This window comes from Pelodiscus sinensis, chromosome 17 (genome assembly GCF_049634645.1).
Source record: "Pelodiscus sinensis isolate JC-2024 chromosome 17, ASM4963464v1, whole genome shotgun sequence".
NCBI classification, from domain to species: domain Eukaryota; kingdom Metazoa; phylum Chordata; order Testudines; family Trionychidae; genus Pelodiscus; species Pelodiscus sinensis.
The window spans coordinates 35,063,628-35,084,683 of record NC_134727.1 but is presented as its reverse complement, the minus strand read 5'-3'; the positions used below and the strand labels follow the sequence as shown (position 1 = coordinate 35,084,683).

At 51.1% G+C, this 21,056-nt stretch overlaps 1 protein-coding gene across 1 annotated transcript in view; it reads right to left on the bottom strand.

The window, feature by feature from the left end:
* Positions 1-910: 910 nt before the first annotated feature.
* CDX1 (caudal type homeobox 1) overlaps positions 911-21,056 on the bottom strand; it is a 32,720-nt gene continuing 12,574 nt past the window's right edge. The window contains exons 2-4 of the mRNA XM_075900003.1: positions 19,261-19,266; positions 4,141-4,286; positions 911-3,252 (exon numbers count right to left, since the gene is read on the bottom strand). Of these exons, the coding sequence (XP_075756118.1) occupies positions 3,049-3,252; positions 4,141-4,286; positions 19,261-19,266 (356 nt within the window). The 3' untranslated portion in view covers positions 911-3,048. The remainder of the gene's footprint in view (positions 3,253-4,140; positions 4,287-19,260; positions 19,267-21,056) is intronic.

The following is a 21,056-nucleotide window of genomic DNA, read 5'->3' as shown; positions in this document are numbered from 1 at the left end:
AGCTGTTCCATGTGCTATCTTGCTTCTTCGCTCGGTGTTTACTGTTCGGCACTGGGAAGGATATTTGGCCGGTTAACCACCATAAACAGAGATTAGCAGCAAGGAGCCACCTATCAGAGGCTGCCACGTTTCAGGGTGGCTGGCCTTGTTCTTTGTTCTTTTCCCTCGTCCCCCACCCCGACGGCCCCCAATGTTCCAGGGTTGCAGCATCAGGGAGGTTCCCCCGGGCACAAGAAACCGGCTAATGTGGAGAGGAACTCAACCCCCGTGCATTGCACCCAAAATGTGCCCACAGGGGCTAGGGGTACCAGGCACTGATGTACCCATATGGCCAGGGGCACTGGGCGCCAGGATATGTCTGTATGGACCGGAGGCACCAGGCATTGGCGACGTTCCCGCATGGGCTGGGGGCAAAGCACACTTCACACAGCCCCCTGGTATTCAGGCCTGGGAAACGAGCCCACTGAAAACCATCAACCCCTTTGTGAATGTGACACAGAAACTTCAAAACAAGTCAACAAGTGGGACCAAGGGCCCCGAGCCGATCGCACCAGACACAACAGCGCCCCAGCTCTCGAGCTCAGTGCTGGCAACAGGCGACGAGGGGAGATCAGCATAGGCAGGAGCGTTGCCTTTTCCCCAGTCTCCACCAAGCTCCGCAGGACGAGATGCCTGCCCAAATCCAGCAGCCGGCTGGCCAGGAGCTGCGCTGAGCCCGTCTGCGTCCGGCGGCAGCTGGGAGGAAGTCGGGGTTGAAAACGTCTTGCTTTGCTGCCTGGAAAACGCTCGTTTGTTTGGCTCGTGTCGAGTCAATCTGGAACCAAGCGTCCTCCAGTCCTGTGCTAGGCACAGACCATGTGGGCGGGAATGGGCTAGCAACAAACTCACGGTGGACCAGCTTCTGGCGCGTTTTTATTTTCAAAGCTGTTTTTGGGTTTTTTTTTAAAAAAGGCGGCCACCTTATATACACAAACCTGAGCCGCAGTCCTGAACCAGTATAAACCCCCCGTCGTGAGCGCTGGGAGCGGCAGGCAGGGGTGTCCAGCGGGCAGTGCTGCCGTGTCGGGCATGGGACCGAGCTAAACTGGCACCAGAGGTTGGATGCAGGAGCAGGGCTGGGCCGTGAACTCTCCATGATCCTCTGTGCCAGAGATCCCCAACCTTATTCATGCCACGGACTGGCAAACCCATTCACAAACGTTTGGCACACTGGCAACATTTTATTTGCATATTCATTATGCAAATAATGAATGTGCACATATGCAAATAAAATGTTGCCTGTCCGCCTAACCCCAAACCAGCCCCTTGCTCCCCTAAAATCCTTTGACTATCACCCCTACATCCTATGCCCTTTGACCCTTTAACTTCTGACCCCTACAGCCCATGCCAACACCCTCTTGCCCCATGACCCACCAGCCTTACCCAACACCCCTTTGCCCCAGCCCTGCACTCCCCAGAGAAAGGCTACCCCCTGGGGAGTGTGGCTGAGTGTGGCTGTTACTGCCACGCAGGCAGGGAGAGCAGCCGTTGGTGGCAGGCATGCTCCCTCCTCCTTCGCTCCCTACCTCCCGAAGCACGGAGGGGGGAGGAGGAAGGAGGGAGAGAGGCGCCTCCTGCCCTGCCTACTCCTGCCTCCGCCTCATCCACCACAGCTGTCGGAGCTGAGCTGCTGCGGCTTGAGCTCTAGCAGCCGCCTTGGCCCGGCAGCTAGCGGTTCGTGGATCCGCACCAGTCTGCAGACCAGCGACTGGGAACCGCTGCTCTGTGTCATCACCAAAACCTGTTTCCTTCCCCCACTGGCTCTCTTGCTGTCTGGACTGGAAGGCTCTGGCAATACCACTGGGGTGTTACCTTGGCCCCATGGGGCTGGGACAGGAAGGCATGGGATTCACCAACAGCCACCGATGGGCTTGAGTGACGCTGGAGGAGATACAAAGCGGCTCTCGTCCAGTCCTACTCAGACAGAGGTTGGAATGGCTCTTTATGAGACACACCCATTTCTGCACCAGCCCAAGAGACCTGCCCAGAAAACAGCATCCCGGGTTTTAGCCAAGGCCCAACGTGTGACAGGACAGGACACCTTTGGGTGAAAGTGGCAGGACAGTCTCAGCCTGGCTTTTTATGGACATTGGTTACAAATCAGCCACTGCGCACCTGAACACAGTTTCAGGAGAAATGCAGAACTGGAAAAAAGAGGATCGGTGGAGCTGTGCAGCGGGGGCCTGGGACTAAACTGGCAGTGGGTGGTGCCCAGATGAGGACAAAAGTGTGTTGGTGGAACTTGTGTGTGCAGGGCTTACAGAACCCAGCAGAGAGCCTGTTGTTTACAGAAGGACCAAATTCACCCTATTTAAAACAGCCACCTTCCCTGGAATGGCGGTTACTCCGCAACCCACTTTCAGGCCTCAGGCTTAGAAAAATGCACTTGCTCCAGAGACCCTTCCTAGCTTGTCCCCATGTCCCCTTCCCCCTTCTGTTCTCCCTCCAGGCACTAGTGGAGTGTCCCCGACTGGCTAACCTCTTCAGGCCTGCCTCCTGTGTGCCCCTTAACCTGGCTTCAGGAGAGCCTCTACAGAGGGCCTGTCACCTTCTCTCCAGAACTACAGGTGTGAGGGAGGCTGGAGACGGATGCAGAAGCCTGGTCCCTGCAGTACATGTCTAGTATTTGAATTGCCCCAAAGAGGGCAGGTGGGGTGCACCCGATGCCATTCCCTGGGCCTCATTGTCTTTTCCCTTCCCCCAAATGCTCCCTCTTGCATTTGATTATAAATATTTGAGGCCAGATCAGTGTGTCTTCCCTACCACAGAGTAACAGTAACTAACCTATTGTTTTTATACATAGAACTGAGTCCATGACTCTTCCACAGAGGGGTCATCTTCCATCAGAAATGCCAGCTTATCCTTCCGCTGGACCGAGAGGAAGTGGCTACGTCAGCTCAGCCATTACAACGTCATGTTTTTGTGAAGGAAGGGTCCGTCTCCAGAGCTGCCCGGCTGGTTCCGGTCCGCTGCAGGGCACCTATGTCTGTGTACTCCTACCCGCTGGCCTTAAGGCAGGAATTCTTCCTTGATTGCCATTGGGGATGAGGAGATCAGGTTAGTGGTGCTGCTGCAGAGGCCGCCCATGGCGCCCGGGGTACCAACGGCAGGCGGGGTGGGAGTGGTGGTGCTTGTAGGTTGCGTCTGCTGCTGCATCTTCTTCTTGTTCACCTTCCGCTCCTTGGCTCTCCGGTTCTGGAACCAGATTTTCACCTGTGGAGACGAGAGGAGAGGAGAGGGATGGACAAGAGCGGGGGAGAAGAAGGGACAGGAAAAGGGGTAGAGGAAGAGAGAAGAGAAAAGCAGGAGAGAAGCAGACAATATGAGGTAGGCCGGAGCCAGAGAAGGAGCGAGCATGTGAGGTGACGGGGAGAGGGTGGAGGGAGTCAATGTGAGACGTCAGTCCTTTGCCGAGTTAGTTTTTCTGTCTCCACTATGGTTCCTCTGGCACACACCAGGCAGAGAGACTCTCCTGCAGGTGATGCCAGGGGGTAGAAAGAACGAGGAACTGGGGTATGTGGGTTGCCAGGGAAACCTTCATTTTGTGCACAACATCACCACTTGAACATAAGCCTCCCCTCCCACTCAGAGAGCTCCTGACTCCTAACCCTGCCAGAGGAGGTTGAAAAGACCAGAACTTCAGCAGGGCTCAAAAAAAAGCTAGGTCCATCCATGGCGCTTAGCCAGGCTGGGCAGGGAGGGTGAACCTAGCCTCTGTTTGTCAGAGGCTGGGAATGGGCGACAGGGGAGGGATCACTTGATGATTCCCTGTTCGGTTACCTCCCTCTGGGGTACCTAGCATTGGCCATTGTGGGCAGACAGGACACTGGACTAGATGGATCTTTGGTCTGACCCAGTCTGGCCATTGTTATGTTCTTACGTAGCCCCATTTCCCATCTCTTCCATAGCTTCCCCAGCTCCCCTAGGGACACTCTCTCTGCTGTTCCGTCAGTTCACCCCGGGGTGGGGGGTTCGAAAGCTCTCAGCATTGGCCTAACTCTGCTCCAGGGAGTTTTACCCCTGACCTCACTGGGTGCAGCCAGGCCCAATGGCCCAGGCTGCCTGCCTCGGTGCATGCCAAATGAACAGCTCCGCACTGACCTGCCGTTCGGTGAGGCCCAGCGTGGCCGCTAGCTCCGCCTTCCGCCGGATGGTGATGTAGCGGCTGTAGTGGAACTCCTTCTCCAGCTCCAGGCGCTGGTGGTCCGTGTACACCACCCGGTACTTGTCTTTTGTTCGGGTCTTGCCTAATGCAAACAGCAGGGAGGAGAACACCGAGTGACTGATGGGGGAACTCGGTGTTCCAATTGGCAAGGGACGATGGTGAGGGCATGAAGCCAGGGGGGTCCCCAAGGACCTGCCGGATACACAGCCGCAGTTCAGTGGCATTGATAACTAGGGACCACTGCAATGCCCTGCTAACCAGAGGGCAGGGCAGCCATCTAGCCCTTTTGGAGGGATGCTGGAATGCCCTACCCAGCAATTGCCCGAGTTGGTCCAGCTGGGAGCCCCACAGACTCCGACCTGCTGTCAAGCAGGCTCTGGAAGAAGAGAGGGGGCATTCAGGTGAGAAATGATACCACAGGCAGAGGCGGAAGCTGCGCTGTATCTTTGCACACTCGGCACGGCCACAGAGACAGTGCCCCAGAGCCCGGTGTTGAAAGGGAACAATAGAAACTGGCTAGAAAATGCAGTCTGACGTGTTTTAAATGATGCCTGAGAACGCCGAGGAAACCCAAGTCCCTCAGCAAGAGAACTCCAAACCCAGCCTATTGGAAGAACGTCATGCTTGTTTTAAAAGGCATAAGCTGGGGAGTCAGGAGACCTTCATTCTAGTCCCCTCTCTTCCACTGGCCTGCTGTGCACCCTTGGGCAAGTCGTTTTTCTTTGCTCCAAGCCTCAGTTTCCCCTCCCACCCTTTGCCAGTCTTGCAGAGATGGCCAGAGCTTCAGGGCCAGGACTATTTCTCGTTCCGTGCACTTGGTTGGGCTTCCAGGCACTGAAGCAATCCAGACAACAAATTACAACAGCAAAAGGAGATACCAACAGAGCTAAAGACTTTGCCACCCCAGGGAACAGCAACAAGATTACAGATTGGAGCAGCAGCTAGTCACAGCAGTTGCCCTACACCTGTGTCTACCGCCGGCTGGTCAGGGCCAGTTCTGGCTCCTGAGTGCCAACTTCCGGGGGCCACGTTGTTCCTGTGCTGCTTGACTTTTTTTCTGCCCCCTCTGCTGCATTTGGCTGGCCGGGTTTTGTACCACTAGCTTGGCCAGCCATAGTGCGTTTTCATGGGATTCCCCCTCCGCTGCTCTAGCATACCTAAGAATGGAATAAAGCCCTCAATCCCTCACCCCGGCCCAAGGGAATAATGAAGCAGAGAAACTGGGTATGGACTGTGCCAAGCACAAGTGTGCGTCACTGCCGTTGGATCGGCGCAAAGGTCAGTGCCTCAGTGGTGCCGGGTGTTGTGCATGAAACAGATGCCAGAGTTGCGTGAGTTAATTGTGTTCTTTGGAGAGATTTGTTGCGACTCTCTGCATTTCTTTCCTGGATACGATTATTCACAGACATTTTCTCTGTTACTTCATTGGGCCCATTGATTTCAATAAGAAGTATAGTCGGGCTCTTGGTAGGCACCGGTTTTGATTTAAATGAGTTGATGCATTTCACATGTAACACCGGAAAGGAAACAGAATGGTACTTCAGACCCATCATATAAGCATATGTTACGTGAAAATTGATTTTCTTTACAGATGGCTGCTAGGTAAAATAGAATAGAATAGCTAGTGCCTATATACTAGGGCCCCTAAAGCCAGGGATGGAGCTGGTACTCCTGGTGGCTGGGGAAGCAGGTGGTGGCTGAGCAGGTGGGTAAAGGCTGGAGTCCCGTCCACCCTGGGAGCAGCCTCCTCCAGATTCAAGATGGATGGAACTGGCACCCTTGGGGTGGGGGTGGGGGAGGGTAGGAGCTGGTGGTAATAGAAATTATGTTGGTGATGATTAACAATAAAAGACAAAGCAGAGATGAAGCCTGAAACCCTCTCCCCTAAACTCCATAACTGGCCCCCAAGCATTGCTTCTCAGTACAGTAATTTAATTCCTAGGTGTAACTATTTTCTCCCCAATGGAAAAATAAAAGTAGGAGCTGATCTTCTGCATTAGCTCATTCAGGGCATATCTACACAGCAGGGCTAAACTCGAAATAAGCTGTGCAACTTGAGCTACGTCAATTGCGTAGCGTAAGTCGAAATAGCTTATTTCAACTTCAGGAATGTCTACACAGCACTTATTTTGAAATAGAGCACACTTCCCCCGGCTTCCCTTACTCCTCCTACACTCCTGTGTAGACATGCCCTCAGTGTGGCTTTGTCTACACTGCAGGGGTTTTGCGCAAAAAGCCTTTTGCAGAAGAGTTCTTGAGCAAAAACTTCTTGTGCAAAAGCACATCCAGACTTCAAAGTGCATCGAAAAAGCAATGTGTGCTTTTGCACAAGAGAGTGTCCATACTGCGGGGACACCCTGTGCTTTTTCCAGTGGGGGTTTCTTGCACAAAAACTCCTCTAGACCATCTACACCTGCCTGTTTGCACAAGAGCTGTAGCGCAAAAAACAGTTATTCCTCACAGGGAGATAAATAATTCTACTAGCAAAAGCCTTCTGTTCGGTCAATTTACTTGTGCAAAAATGTGCTTGAGATGTGGACGCTCTGCCAGTTTTTGTGCAAAACCAGCCGTTTTTGCGTAAAACCTTGTAGTTTTTAGACATAGCCTGTGTGACAAATATTATGGGGCAATATGCAAACCAAAAGATAAAGGGTTAATCAAAACATAAGTCAGAGAGAGGGCTTTGTATGGGAGATCCCGGGTGATTTTGCAAAGTAAGACCTACCTCTAACCATGCGGCAGTGAAATGGGATGTATGCATCAAAGCCCTGAGGTCAGTCATCCATTTTGCTTATCCACAACGAGTTTGTTGGGCAATTCTATGGATCCAGAATCTTGCACATGGGCTTTTTTAGCATTAAATACAAATGTCTGTTGAGCAATCCGCATCGGTACCAAATGGAAGACTAATTATAACCGAACAGGCTCTGCAATACCACAGGGCTGCTGGTAGACGAATGAGTCATGCACAACAGCGTCCTTGTGTACGGACAAGCAGTGAATCAGAAATACAGCAACTAGATCCAGCACAGGCCTTTGATGGTCCCGCCACTTCATTTATGACATCCCTGGATTAGTGTACATAGGTCCTTTTTTGCAAGAGATTTTAAGGAAGAATTGGATAGATCCACATGAGCAAGTTACTAAGAAGAACGTCAGGATTTTCATTATCAAGCGTGCATACACAAGGGTAACAAATAGCCATGAAAATTTGTTTCATATCCAGAAATAAATTAATTCTGTTCCAGAATAGCAGGAGGGACGTGATGGTGTTTTCAACATCCTTCTGCCTTGGAATCAGCCCTTTTGTACTCTTGGAAAACACAGGACAACAGATGTAGACGCCTGTCTTTTCCTAAACTTTTGCCAGGGAACTGTGGGGAAAAATCCAAACAGCTCCATGAATTTCAATTACGTTCCTCTGGATTTACCATCAGTGTCGCTGAAAACAGATTTTGGCCAACAGTTTTTTGACCCCTGGCAGCAGTTCTCCAGAGCTCGACACAGCACTAAAGAAAAGATTGCCAACATTCAAGAAGGCCGTGGGCCAAACTCTGCTCTCAGTTGCACTGGTGTAAATCTGGAGTCACCCCCACAGAAGTCCATGGAGTTACACGGGTTCAATCTGGAGTAAGAGAGGGCAGGATTACGTTCAAGACAGCTCATGCTTTGGTGGTGCTAAAGCATGAAACGCCTTTTTCATTTCCATGACAGAATACCGTCACCTCCCTCTTTATGATTTGGAAAAGCATGGGAATGTGTTACAAATGTTATTGGCGTGTCTCTTTGGAAAGATGTCCATGCTTCCTTTCCCTGCTGCAGTATTATGCTAAGAACTTCATCAGCAATAGGTTACATAAATCGTCACAACCAGCCCCGCCCCTGTAAACAGCTGCCATATAGTTTTCCTGGGTCAGTTTAATCATGAGAACATCCTTATACCAAGCGCCCAATTCTTGGGTTGCTTGGCACCTCTGCATGGTATAAAGCAACTGCAAACCTGCAGGGTCCTGCCCTTCTGAAGACTCTTCTGGGAGTGGCCTAAAGAAAATGTAGAGTTTGGTAACACTCCATCCTGGAAAAGAGGATCCAGACAGGGCAAATGGCATGAAATTGAAATGGGTGTAAGAAGCTCACTGGAATCTCTCAACGGGGACTTTTTTTCACAGTACAGGTTATGCTCTAGTTGTGTTTGTCTTTATCCTTCTTTAATAAAAAAAATCCCTTTCTCCTGATGCTTCAAGATCCGTGGATGGCTTGTGGACTTCCAACAGGTGATGGCCACCACCAATCACGGGTTTAGGAAGAAGGACTGGGGGAGCTGTGACATGGCAGCTGTGGAAAGTCCAGGCCTGGGTACCACCATCCATCCCTACAGAGCAGGACAAGGTAATGGGACACAAAGCCTTTCACTCCAAGCTCCTGTGTTTACCTAAGGGCCAAGACACTAAAGTTGGCTTGCCTAGAGCAGTGATCCTCAGACCAGGGTTCCCTGTAAACGGAGCACTTGGGTGGCCGCCCAGGAGAGATTCAAATGCTGCACAGCTAATTAGCAGAGTGCCCACAGCCGACGGCGTGTGTTTCTCCCGGTGGTGCACATCAGCACATGCCTCAGTGCACATAACAACATTTATTCTGCACACAGGTAGAAAAATTAGAGGGAATGCTGCCTCAGAACTCAGTGGGCAGGAGGCAAATTAGCAATCACCATTACCAAAAAGACTCATGGTGGGGTGAATTCATTGTTTCATTTATCATAGTAATGTAGATCCATATGTAAGATAGATAGATAGATAGATTATTCTCACCGCAAAATGACTGCCCAGGTAGTATTATTTTATCAACTATAGTTGGTTATAACAGTAAAATTATCCTGATCGGTTAGTAACTTGGCTAATAATTAAATAACATGCTGTTTTAATACCATGGGCTGCAAACAGCTGCAGGAGTCACGTTTCGGAGCCACGTCTGACAGGGGAGCCCCAGTCTGGGTGTCACTGCTCTAGGGGCGTTCTCACCCCTTGTAATGGCTCCCCGAGGTGAAATAAGAGGTGCCTGCGGGACAGGCCTGCCTGCCACCAGGGAGCGTAGGGAGTGAGGCGTTCTCTGGGCCTGGAGACGGCCTGTCCACTCACGCCAGGACAGGGCTGAGCCCCGTTGGCGGGGGAGCAGCGGAGAAGCGTCTCCTGCTACTGTAGAGCCGTGCCTGTTCCACCAGGCACTTCTAGGGCTGCCACTCGGGAGCCTTTCAACAGCCCTGCTCACAGCCTGCTCTTCACATCCCTGTGCCCAGCTCTCTCCTCGGGGGCCTGGTCGACGGGCATTTGCCCAGCCTGTGTTTCTAGCTCTGCTAAGACGGGGTTACAAACATACAGCCTGCTTGGCTGGCTGCGAGGCTGTGTACTGCGCCCATCACTGATATAGGGCGGCCCTTCATCCTCTTTCATAGAGGACAGTCCTGTTCTTTTGTTACTCTCTCCTTTCGCCTCTGTTGATATGAAACAGGACACCTTTGTGGCTTCTGTTTTTCTCTTGAGACCAGAGGTGAAGGTAAGCAGGTGCTGAGTTCCAGGGAGTTCTTGCTAAGCAGCAGGTAGCCAGCCAGGTGAAAGGCGCTGGCTGGGGGTGCGCGGCCCCCGCATCCGGCACTGCCTCAGTCCCTGCACCCCCCCTTCCCGGTGCCCTTTCAGGAGCGTAGGGGGCTGCAGCTCTGCGCACCGGGTCCTCTTCCTCATCCCCTGACTATCGGGGAGTGAGGGGGAAAGTGCTCAGCTTGTGCCTGCCTCTCGCTCCCGGCTTCTATGGGGAGGCAAAGGAGGGTGCAGCAGGCTGTGAACCAGGCTGGGCGTTGTTCGTACCAGGGTTTGAAGGCAGGAGCTCAAAGCCAAGCCCCTCGCCCTGCGTCTGGTCTCCCGGTGCGCCTTTCCCCACACCAAGTGGCCCCTTTCAGCTGCTCCTGCTTCCTTTGCCGCCCCATGGAGGGTTTTGGGAGAGGAGGGCCGGGCTCACGCTCTGGGCAGAGTCCACCAGAGAAGGAACCTCTGGCGCGGCAGCCACGAGGCTCCCATTCAGCCCATCCCCCACTGGGGCTCTGCCTGACCTTCCCCATTTCAGCGAGGCAGGGGGTTTTTAAACACTGTTTCTTTCATGGCACGAGGAGGGGAAACAAGGGCAAACATCACAGGCGGGCAGCTCTGCGGTGGTCTGGGGCTAGCCCTTTGCCAGGGCGCAGGACCCCAGAGGGAAGAGTACCCAGGAAGGATGCTGCGGGGAGGGTCACCTTGCCCAGTGATTTACGAGGGGTCAGCCCACTGGGGATGGGGATGGGGGGGTTAGGGGAAATGGCTGCCACCACAACAGGTGGTGTATGAGCGACAGGCACAAAGCAGCTGCTTTTCTAATGAGTAACCACCACCGGGCCCTTCACTTCCTGCTTTCACTTTACCCCCAAGCCAAATGCAGGAGCGGGAGCCGTGTCAATATGTGCATATGTGCGTGTGTGCGCATGTGTGAGCCTGAGTACCGGCATGGATGTGTCGGGACCCAGCTGATCCTGCTGGGATGTGACCTCAGGACCCCTGGCTACAAAAGCGGTCAAGGGAGAACAGGATTTCCATCTCTGTGCCCCTTGCCAGGGCTTTTGTGTCCTCTCTCTAGGCCGCGGGCTGACGAGGCCATTGAAGGGGGTGTGCTCGGCAAACAGGCTGAGCGTGCGCCTTTGTGCCTGCAGCAATGCTCGCTCATCGTCCCTGTGTCCGTGTGTGTTCAGAGGTACTTGTGTGTGTGCAGCCATGCATGGGGGAGCAGGGGCTTGGGGGAGTGCCTGTGTGGGGAGAACAGAATGGGATTTCAGATAGCACCCTTTGTCTAAATAAGAAGTGGTGCATCTATGCAGCCTCTCATTAGAGGACTTCAAAGCAATTGAGAGGCAGCAGTTAAGTCTTTCAGCAAGGTGAGCGAGAGCACATCAAGTTTGTAACACTGCCAGGAAATAGAACCCAACACCTATAGGGCGTGTCTACACTGCACCCTTAGCTCAGAATAAGCGACGCAATTTGAGCTACGCAAATTGCGAATCTTATTTTGATCTAATTCCGATCTAATAGTTCGAAATGCGGCTCTGTCTACACAGTGACAAACGTCGAAACAAAGCGCTATTCTGCAACATCCCTTAGCTTACAGGGATGTCGGAATAGCAAGCCTCTTATTTCGAAATCTACCTTGAAATAACGGGTTTGCTCACAAGACGCGGAATAACTATTTCAGGATATTGGAAGTATCCAAAAATAGTGCTGCTGTCTAGACGTACCTTTAGAGCTGGGCTTTGGCCGCTTAAATCACCGTTAGTGGAAAAGAGCCAATTTGAGGGTCACGTTTATCCTTTGTTAGCAAAGAAAGTAAATAGACTGGCTCACGTCATATCTGCTCAGAAGAGAGCACCTCAGCTGGGCTCTGGGATGGTCTTTATAGCAAGGGTGCTGAATGCCATGGAACAGAACTCATAGGCTGTCTCTAGACTGCATCTCTTTTCTGTAAAAGGGATGCAAATTAGACACATCGCAATTGCAAATGAAGCGGGGATTTAAATCCCCCCCGCTTCATTTGAATAAAAATGGCTGCCGCTTTTTTCCGGCGCAGCTTTGCTGGAAAAAAGCGCCAGTCTACACGCGGATCTTTCGGAAAATAAAGCCTTTTCCAAAAGATCCCTTATTCCTCTTAAAATAAGGGATAAGGGATCTTTCGGAAAAGGCTTTATTTTCTGAAAGATCCACGTCTAGACTGGTGCTTTTTTCCGGCAAAGCGCCGAGCCGGAAAAAAGCAGCAGCCATTTTTATGCAAATGAAGCGGGGGGGATTTAAATCCCCACTTCATTTGCAATTGCGATGTGTCTAATTTGCATCCCTTTTACAGAAAAGAGATGCAGTCTAGACACAGCCATAGACTTTAAGGTCAGAAGGGACCATTATAATCATCTAGTCTGACCCCCTGCACAATGCAGGCCACAGAATCTCACCCACCCACTCCTGGAATAATCCTCTCCCCTATATCTCAGATACTGAAGTCCTCAAACGATGGTTTAAAGACCCCAAGATGCAGAGAATCCTCCAGCAAGTGATCCGTGCATGGTATATGCGATGGAAACCACACACTCAGGTTCTATTATGACTTCAAGCCAGCCCCGCCGGTTCCAGTGCTCCTACCTCAATTCCTCTTCACAGCTAACAAGACCAAACACTTGGGGACCACTTGGGATATGTGATTTAATATGTAAGGAAGTAGATGGAGTTGTGCAAGAGGGAGATTTATGCCTGTGTTAACAGAACTGAACCTGGGACCTAGGTGCATGAGCCTCTATAGCTTGAGCGAGAAAGCTAGCTGGCTCTGAGCTAAGGCCAGAGAGCAGGTGAGGGGAACCTCAGGCCTGGGGGCTGCATGCAGCCCTCAGCTTCCCTGGATCTGGCCCTTCCAGGCTCAGGGCCCCCCTAGCATTGGGGAGCCCATGCTCAGCCCCCTTGCTGTCCCACCCTGTGCTGGAGCACACAACATCTACTAGGCTGGCCCCCCTCTAGGCTCTGATGTGCAAGGGGAAGTTGGGGAGTGTCTTTCTCCCTCTCAGTCAGGGGTCACGGTCTGTGAGAATTTTTTTTCCTGCTTCTCACTTGTGTGTGGCCCCTGACCCCACTCCTGCCATAGATCAAACTTATTCTTTCTCTGTCTGGGCTCTAAGTGCCACTACCTGGGACAGTGAACCACGCCCAGTTGCTGTGTGGGTTACACGTGCAACACAGGTGCAAGTCTAGAGGTGGACAAACACAGCTTTGTGAAGCAAGGCCTCATTATGTTAGAGACCCACCATAGCAAATCTATGCTTCCTGTTGCAAGACAATCTCCATTATAAATCTGATTTCCTCCCCTCCCCACAACTTCCACAGAACTTAGGTCCTTTCCAGCTGGAATTTGCATCTCTAGTCTCCCGCCTAAGGGGATTTTTGGCAAGGTTCTTTGCAAAATGTGAGGTGGATCGCACCAGCTGCGTATGCGACATGTGACTTCAAAAATCACCGATAAACGTTCTGAGCTAAGAACTCAAGTGCTGCAGTCACTGGACGCCAAAGAGAACCAGAGCACAGGTGTACTGTGTGCAGTGGATTACTGAACAGCTATGAGCTAAGTAGCAGGAAAATGGAGTCTCTTGGGTGTCTCTCCAACAGCGGCAACTTCCAGGAGGAATTCCGTGCCTCTGATAACTCCCGCAGGCACAGGCTGTGAGCATAATGATCCTGATTGCTCTGTAGGTGCAGCCTACATTTGTCACTACCTGTGCCAGGCACACTACCACCTGGGGCAATGTCTACACTGCAGGCTTCTTGTGCAAGAAGTCTTTTGCACAAGAGTTTTTGCACAAAAACTTCTTGCGCAAGAGAGCGTCCACACTGCATGGATGCTCTTGCGCAAGACAGCTCTGATGGCCATTCATAGAATGGCCATCAGAGCACCTGTGCTTTTTTCCAAGAAACCCCTGCAGAGCGTCCACACTTGCCTCTTTGCGCAAGAACTCTTGCGCCAAAAGGAGTTATGCTTTGTAAAAGGAGCCCTCTGTTCTGCCGTTTTACCGCTGATTTACTTGTGCAAAAGCACATTTGAGGTGTGGATGTTCTGCAGGTTTTTGCGCAAAAATGCCTGGTTTTACGCAAAAACTTTGCAGTGTAGACATAGCCTGAACTTTATAAATCCCATTCATTAATTCTCTAGGGCCCTCTCTGTAGTTTGTCAGCCCTGCAGGGATTCTTGCAGAGTTGAAGTATGGAAAGATTCCTTCCAAGTTTATAAGCACTTGCCAGGATTACGAGTCCAAGAATTTATAAACACAAGGAATTCTCAAGAAGTTATAAACTCTGCAAGATCAGTGAGGCGAAAGGCATGATTCCTACTCAAGAAGAATTTACAGAAGCTCCCTGGGAATCCGACTTCTTATCTCTCTGTGTCCCGACTGTAGCAATTAGAACAAGCTTTTTCACGTCCAGTTTTTTTGGTTGAAATTTCCCTTAATTTTTGAGTTGTTTAAAAAATAATCCTTAAAAGCATCATGTTGGTTTTCAATGTACATGACAGATATCTATTTGTGTATAATAACACCACTAGAACATGGCTGTGTGTCGTGTGTGTGTGGGGGGGGGACATTGGGAAGAGAGAAACAAAGATTAAAATACATGTTTAAAGGTCAAAAAATGAAATGGGGAATCCTGAATGTTCCATGAATTTTAAGAGAAATTCATTATTCAATAGAAAGTCCCTACAGGAAGTTTGACTTTCACTGTTACTTGCTGTTCGCCAAGTCTCACTAATTAACTCTCCTCTTGGTTTCAAATGTTTCCATCATCTAACCAGGCCATTGAAACAATACTATGTGACTTGAATGACCAATCACTCACCACAAACATTATTACACTTGTTGATTATGTTAAGGCCCTAGGAGCCAGCCAAGAGCGGGGCTTAGTGTGTTAGATACTACACACATGGAGTAGACAGATCCTCCTCTGAGGAGCTAAGAACCTACATAAAGCGGCAAAGTTCGCCTATCCAACCCAAAGACTGACAGCAATTCCCTCCAACTAATGGTCAGGCACAAAAACATCTGCTATATTCCAAAGTGGATTGTGGAAGATTTAGAGGCAGAAGAAGAGACTAAAATAGTCCTCACAATGAATAATTCCACCACCTTTCAATGCAAACGCGGAGTCGCACACTTTCTCTCTGCAATGCTTTTGGTCTGTAACAGCAGTGCAGACACTGCTGTCAAACCCACCTCGCCGCCCACGGCCACAGGGTTGTTTTTAGCACCAGAGAGCAAGGCTCACTGCGGTGGGTTTTAAAACACCGTGTAGACGTATCTTCAGTACACCCAGGGTGGATGCAGAGTGAGAGAGGGCTTCAGCCAGGCACTTCTGGGGTTGGGCTCTGATTGGCAACGGAAAGTGACGTGCCTGAGGGATGAACGATGCGCCCACTACATTCAGCCGTATTGTGCTGGGCCAGAAAGCCACTCACTCTGCAAACTCCTAGGCCACCGGAGACTTTGCCTCCAGACAGCTTTGCTCCATTAGGAAAGACCACAGCTAGAAAACCGGGCCTGCGCTTCCACCCCCAGCTCACAGCAGTGAAGATGGGAGACTCAATGGATGCCCTCTTGTGGTGCACAGGATCAAAAATCACACGTCTCTCTACCTTCTTCCGTGTCCTTCTTAAGTCGTTCCTCTCCCCCCACCAGCACACAGCAATCTTCCTTCCATATCCAGTCCCCTCCTTCATGGCTGCAGAGGCTGCCCTGGCCGAGCATTCCCTCACAGTGCTCCAGGGGCGGGTGGGGATAGACAAAGGGTGTGCCCCCCTCGCATGGTTGAGAACCCAGCGCTGCAAGGCTCACTGCCCCGCCGGGCACGGCAGGGAGCGGGATGGGGCGGGGCAGGGCATGAGCTGCACCAGGACTGTGTACTAGCCCCTGGCCCTTGCTGCAGAACGACTCCACAGCCGGTGGCGTCCGTCCCCGCCAAGCGGCTCATGCAGCTCCCCCGCGTGCAGCCCAGCAGTTGGGCCCTACGCAGCGCTACAAGGCTGGGTCCACATGCAGCACGCCCGTGGCCCAGCCCAAGCTCACCGCAGCAGGCCGGACCGGGCTGAGTGCAGGAATCATGCACCCGTGAGGCCCATGCATGGCCTATGCCCCTCCCAATGTGGAATCTTACATTAAAACACCCCTCCTGGGTCCCATTGCTATGCTTCATCCACCGCTGCTTAACCTCACGGCACGGTGCCCCATTCTCCAGAGGAAGGTCCCATGTAGGGGCCTCAGGGCCCCACGCCCCTTGGGAGCCACAGTGCCTGGGAGGATGGGCTTTAGCGAACAGCCCAGACGCCACTGCCGAGGGCTCTCTGAGCACTTTCCACGGTGCCATTACTAAGTAGGCAGGTGCCAGCTCAGGAAGCTGACAGAGCCACCCACAGTGCTGCCCACAGCCACACTCTCCTTCACCGCCCTTCCCTGACAGCATCTGAGAGGATCCCTAAGGCTGAGCCAATTGAGAGCTGTATTTGGGGTAGCACTGGCCTCATTCAGGCCCAGTGGTGAGCCAGGGAACCTAGCCTCAGATTAGCCCTGTTCATCGTGGAAACCAGCCTCTCCTGCCGGCCCAGCTACGGGCCTCCTCAGGCCGGGAGCCTGTAACTAACTGTCCACTTGGGTTTTTGAACACCGCTTGACACTCCCCAGCCAGGTCAGGCCAACTTGTTTTTAATCTGCCCCTGGCCTATCACAAGAAGGGCAGGTGAATGACCTGCCTTAGCAGCCGCGAGGAGTTGTTCATGAGGCCAATGGGAACGATTTCAGCACCGGGATGGAGAAAGGGCCAATGTCTGTGTGGGGAGAGGGGATGATTGTCTTCGTTAATGTGTAACTCTAATAGCCCTCACTTTAGCCTGGACTCGATAAGGGAGCAGCTTTAATGTGCTGTGCAAACCGAAAGGGCCTCACTTCTGAGCGTGTGCATGCAGAGATACACACCCACACGCACACACGGGAGGAGGGAGGGGGTCCAGATTCTGAGCTGCGCCCAGCCTGTGCCTGCTACAAGGCCTTTCCACAGGGAAGGCCTCGTGGGCTCCGTCTGAGCTCGCTTGCTCTCTGACACAAAGACGGGAGTTCCGGCCTGCAGTGCGTCACGTCGCTTTATACCACAGCCCTGCTCTTGCCACCCCCCATCTGACTGCAGCTGGGCTTAGGAGCAGGGTCTGCACCCATCCACTGGGCACCATGCAGCCTTGTGCTTCGCCAGTCCCTCCCACTACAGCAGGGAAAAACGGGGAACCAAAAACTTCCTGCTTCCTCTATGCCCTACTCTGGACTCCAGCAACCAGATGAGGCCAGTACATAAATGAGGAAGTCAAACGACACTGGTGGGGCTAGAAAGCAGAGTTTGTCCCTTCAGGGAGGTCAAAGTGACTTGAAGGCTCTCCTTGCTCATGCCCAGAGAGACAGGAGTAGTCAAGCCCTTCTCCCCAGACCTGACTCATCTTTCCGCTTCAAGACAGAGGCCTGAAGGAGGAGCCCTGAGAGAGCCCCCAAAGGGACACTTTGGCACAGAATGGATTGTGCAAAGACCAGAACGAAGCAAGGCGTTAGGGCTACACTCGACAGAATGGGCAAATCCAGGGGTGTTCAGACTAGGGTGATAATGGGCAATATTTGGGAACGTTCTGATATGGAAGGGAAATAACTGGACAGAAGAGTGACAGACAAGGGGGTGAAGGCAGCAGCCACATCAGAGGGGCAAGCAGAAAGCAGAAGAGGAGGGAGTTCTAGTATTTATTTATCAGGGAAGGCTGTTTCCTCCAGTTACCAGAGACACAGCTAGCCCTGGGAGAGCACAGCACAGCTGATGTAGCTCATAGGTGCCATGAAGAGACGGGCACCACTGTGTTGACAAGCGGATAACAGGCATTCAGCATACACCACAGCAGCAGGAATAGCACACATGTATTTCAGAGAGGACAGGAGAACAGTATAATTGTAACAGACTGTGGAGAACAGGGATAGAAAGAGACACAAATGGAGGCAGGTTGTGTCGTGTCCCTACCTAGTGGCTGCTTCACCTTAAAGGACAAGAGCCTACTACTGCTACCAACTAATGGAGTTACTCCTTTAGCTCAAATGGTGGAGGCTGGTGTTTCTGGTTCTGAAAGTTCAGGATTGTATGCTCATTGACAGCCCCCGGTGGAGACCCTGGCCCGGGGAGAGCACAGTGTAGGGCTGGCAAAGTAGTTACTTCTGGAAACCCCAAAGAGGTTGCACCCCTTACAATGTGCTCCAACTGCTTCCACAAGGCCCATCAGTTCTCAGTGTACACACCAGTAGGATCTGATGCTCTTAGCTCACCCCACAACTCTTGGCAAATCCTGACAAGGCTTACGATATCCCTTACGATATCATTCCGTGGGGGTCAAGGAACTGCTAATCAGTACCTTACGGGTATGTCCATGGGCTCTCCCAGGGTGTGTCTACACTGCACCGCAGCTCGAAACAAGATACGCAGTTTGAGCTACACAAATTGCGTCTCATTTCGATCTCATTTCAAAATAGCTTATTTCGTACTTTGGTGCTGTCTGTCTGCACACTACCAAATTTCGAAATAATCCCCTTATTCCTCATGGAATGATGTTTACAGGGACATTGGAACAGCAAGCCCAAAATAATGGCTTGCTGTGAAGACACGGGGTAGCTACTTCGGGATACTCCTGTACCCCGATATAGCATTGCAGTGTAGATGTAGCCCCAGAGAGAAGTGGAATGTGCCAATACAGAGATGGTTTCCTGGTAAAGTCTCTAAACTATACAAGTGTGTGTGTGTGGGGGGGGGAGTTATTTTAGTATTGAGATGATAGGAGGCTGGATAGGTCAAGGGGCTGAAAATGGGATATGGAGAATTTCACCCATAGCCAGTATTCCAGCCTGGGTCATGTCAATAGCAAACACAAGCTGTTGCCAACTGACAACTGCTCCGTAACCTCGTGTGCAGCAACTGACCATCTCCTTTCGGTTGTCCCTGAAAAGAGGCTCCTATCACAGACAGTAATCATGGTAATTGCCTCCTAGTCCAGGGTGTCCCCAAAGAGGCCAGGAAGACATGGAGCCTGGGCTACGCATCATAACTGAAGTACAATGAGCATAACACGTGGCATGGATACAGAGCTTTCCATCAGCAGCATGGCACACGCTTTAGGCCCATTATCTAACTCACGGAGGAGGTGGCACGGGCAAGCTCTTTCCCGTGGAGCTAAGCCTTCCCTGGCTAAAGAACGGACCTCAGTTCTCGGGACAGTCAAACGAGCATGTGCCTCTATCACTAAGCCCCGTCTTAAGGAAAAGACAGGTTGATGCAGCCATCTCAGTCAGAACACCTGTGAGCACCTGCCTCCATCTGAGCACCCAAAAGCACCTGCCTTCCCTGTTTCTACCCCTTTGTCACCCGTGTATTTCGTGGACTTCAGACAGTAGCTCACACCAGCTCCTACAGCAGGGGTGAGCAATAATTTTTGCCCGGGGGCAACTTCAAAAATTTTTGAAGTAGCCCCGAGCCACCCCGGAAGAGGTGGGGCCTAAACAGGAATGGGGTGGCCTAAATGGGAAGGGGTGGAGCTACCCCATCCCCAGACCATGATTGGTCTGGGGTTGGGGGAGCCCCTTTGCTCACAGGGTGGGGGCAAAGCGGAGAAGGCTTTGTGTGCTCCCCCATCCCCAGGCCCTAATTGGAGGCCCTGTTGCCCATCCCTGTCTACAGGGTGGAGAGGAAGAGAGCCAAGCACACAATAGTTGAAGGACACTGACGGGGCTGTAAATCAACAGGCCAGATTGTAACAACTCCTCTCGCCCCCTTTTCATCACAGGAAGCGGAGTTGTAAAATGGTGGGTCAAACTCCATGCGCAGTGTTCCCTGTAAACTATGAGCTTGTGCAGCTGCTCAGGAGAGATTCCGATGCCACCCAGCTGGAGCGGAGCGCCCTCCGCTAGGTTTTCTGTTTCTGCTGGTGGTGCACATAAAAAAGTATTCCACGCATGGAGGGAAAAGCTCAAACATTGCTCCACAGGTGTAATCTATCTTTCTAAGAAGAAGAGGGATTTCACGTTATAGGTGTGGCCAACAGCAGGTGTAGAGATGCTAAGAAAGCCCCTCCTGTCGAAATTGTCAAGTAGACAACATTTTACTTAATCCAGCAGGACTTCATGTCCACTGCATGGGAAAATTCCAACATCACATGTTGGCGTTTTCACTTCAAACAAACTTTTCCTGTCAACAAATGTCCATTTAGGAAGGGATCAAAAATAATATCATGTGACTCACTTCAGCTGTCCAATTAGCCCCTACATTTCCAGTTCTAACTATTTGCAGAGGACTGGCCGCAGTCAATCTATTATTTACAAAATGACAGATTTCTTTCTAATCACAAACACATGTAAAGGGCTCGTGGATCTTGCTCAGAAAAGAAGCCGACAAATACATTGAAAATTGTTCACTCATTAAACTGTGTGATGAAGCCTAAAGGTTTTTCAGTTCAGTCCTGCATAAAGATCAATCTCTGTTTTTCTGAAAAAGACCGGCAGTTTTGCTTTATAGTTAGAGAGAGAGGAGGATGGAGCTGCATAATTTGGAGCTGAGAAGCACAAAGAAGACCTTGCCAGCTGATTTTATGGCTTTTCTCTGAGTGCGGGGAAAAGTGCTTTCAGAAGCATGAATTATTTTCCCTGTTTTGTGCCTATTAGAAAAAGATGGTTGTCAAAGACTCCACAGTGCTCCAAAGCCAGGAAAACCCACTCTTTTGCAGCTCTCGCTTTAGCATTATGAGAGGTGTCTTATGTCAGTGAGGAAGAATTGAGAACTTGTGAACTGCAAACCAAAGCAGGTATTTATTTACTATCGTCTACAGAGCAAATCAGGATCCATTTTAGGAGATTGTATAACATCCACTAGGGCCCCTGGTTTTTAGTTTTCATTTTATTTCATTTTTCTCAGAAATGTATCTGTATTTATTATCATCACAACAAAACCACAGGAAAACCAGTGCAAAAAAAATATTGGGTAAATATTGGGGTTTATTTTGGTGGCAGAAAGACAGGAAAAAATATTCAGTAGAGCAATGCTTTGAATTCCATTCATCAGTGTCTCAGAGGGGTAGCAGTGGTAGTCTGTAACTTTAAAAACAAGTAGTGCTGTGGCACCGTAGGTTATGTCTACACTGCAATGCTACTTTGGGATACTAGAGCATCCCGAAATCACTATCCTGAGTCTTCACAGCAAGCCCG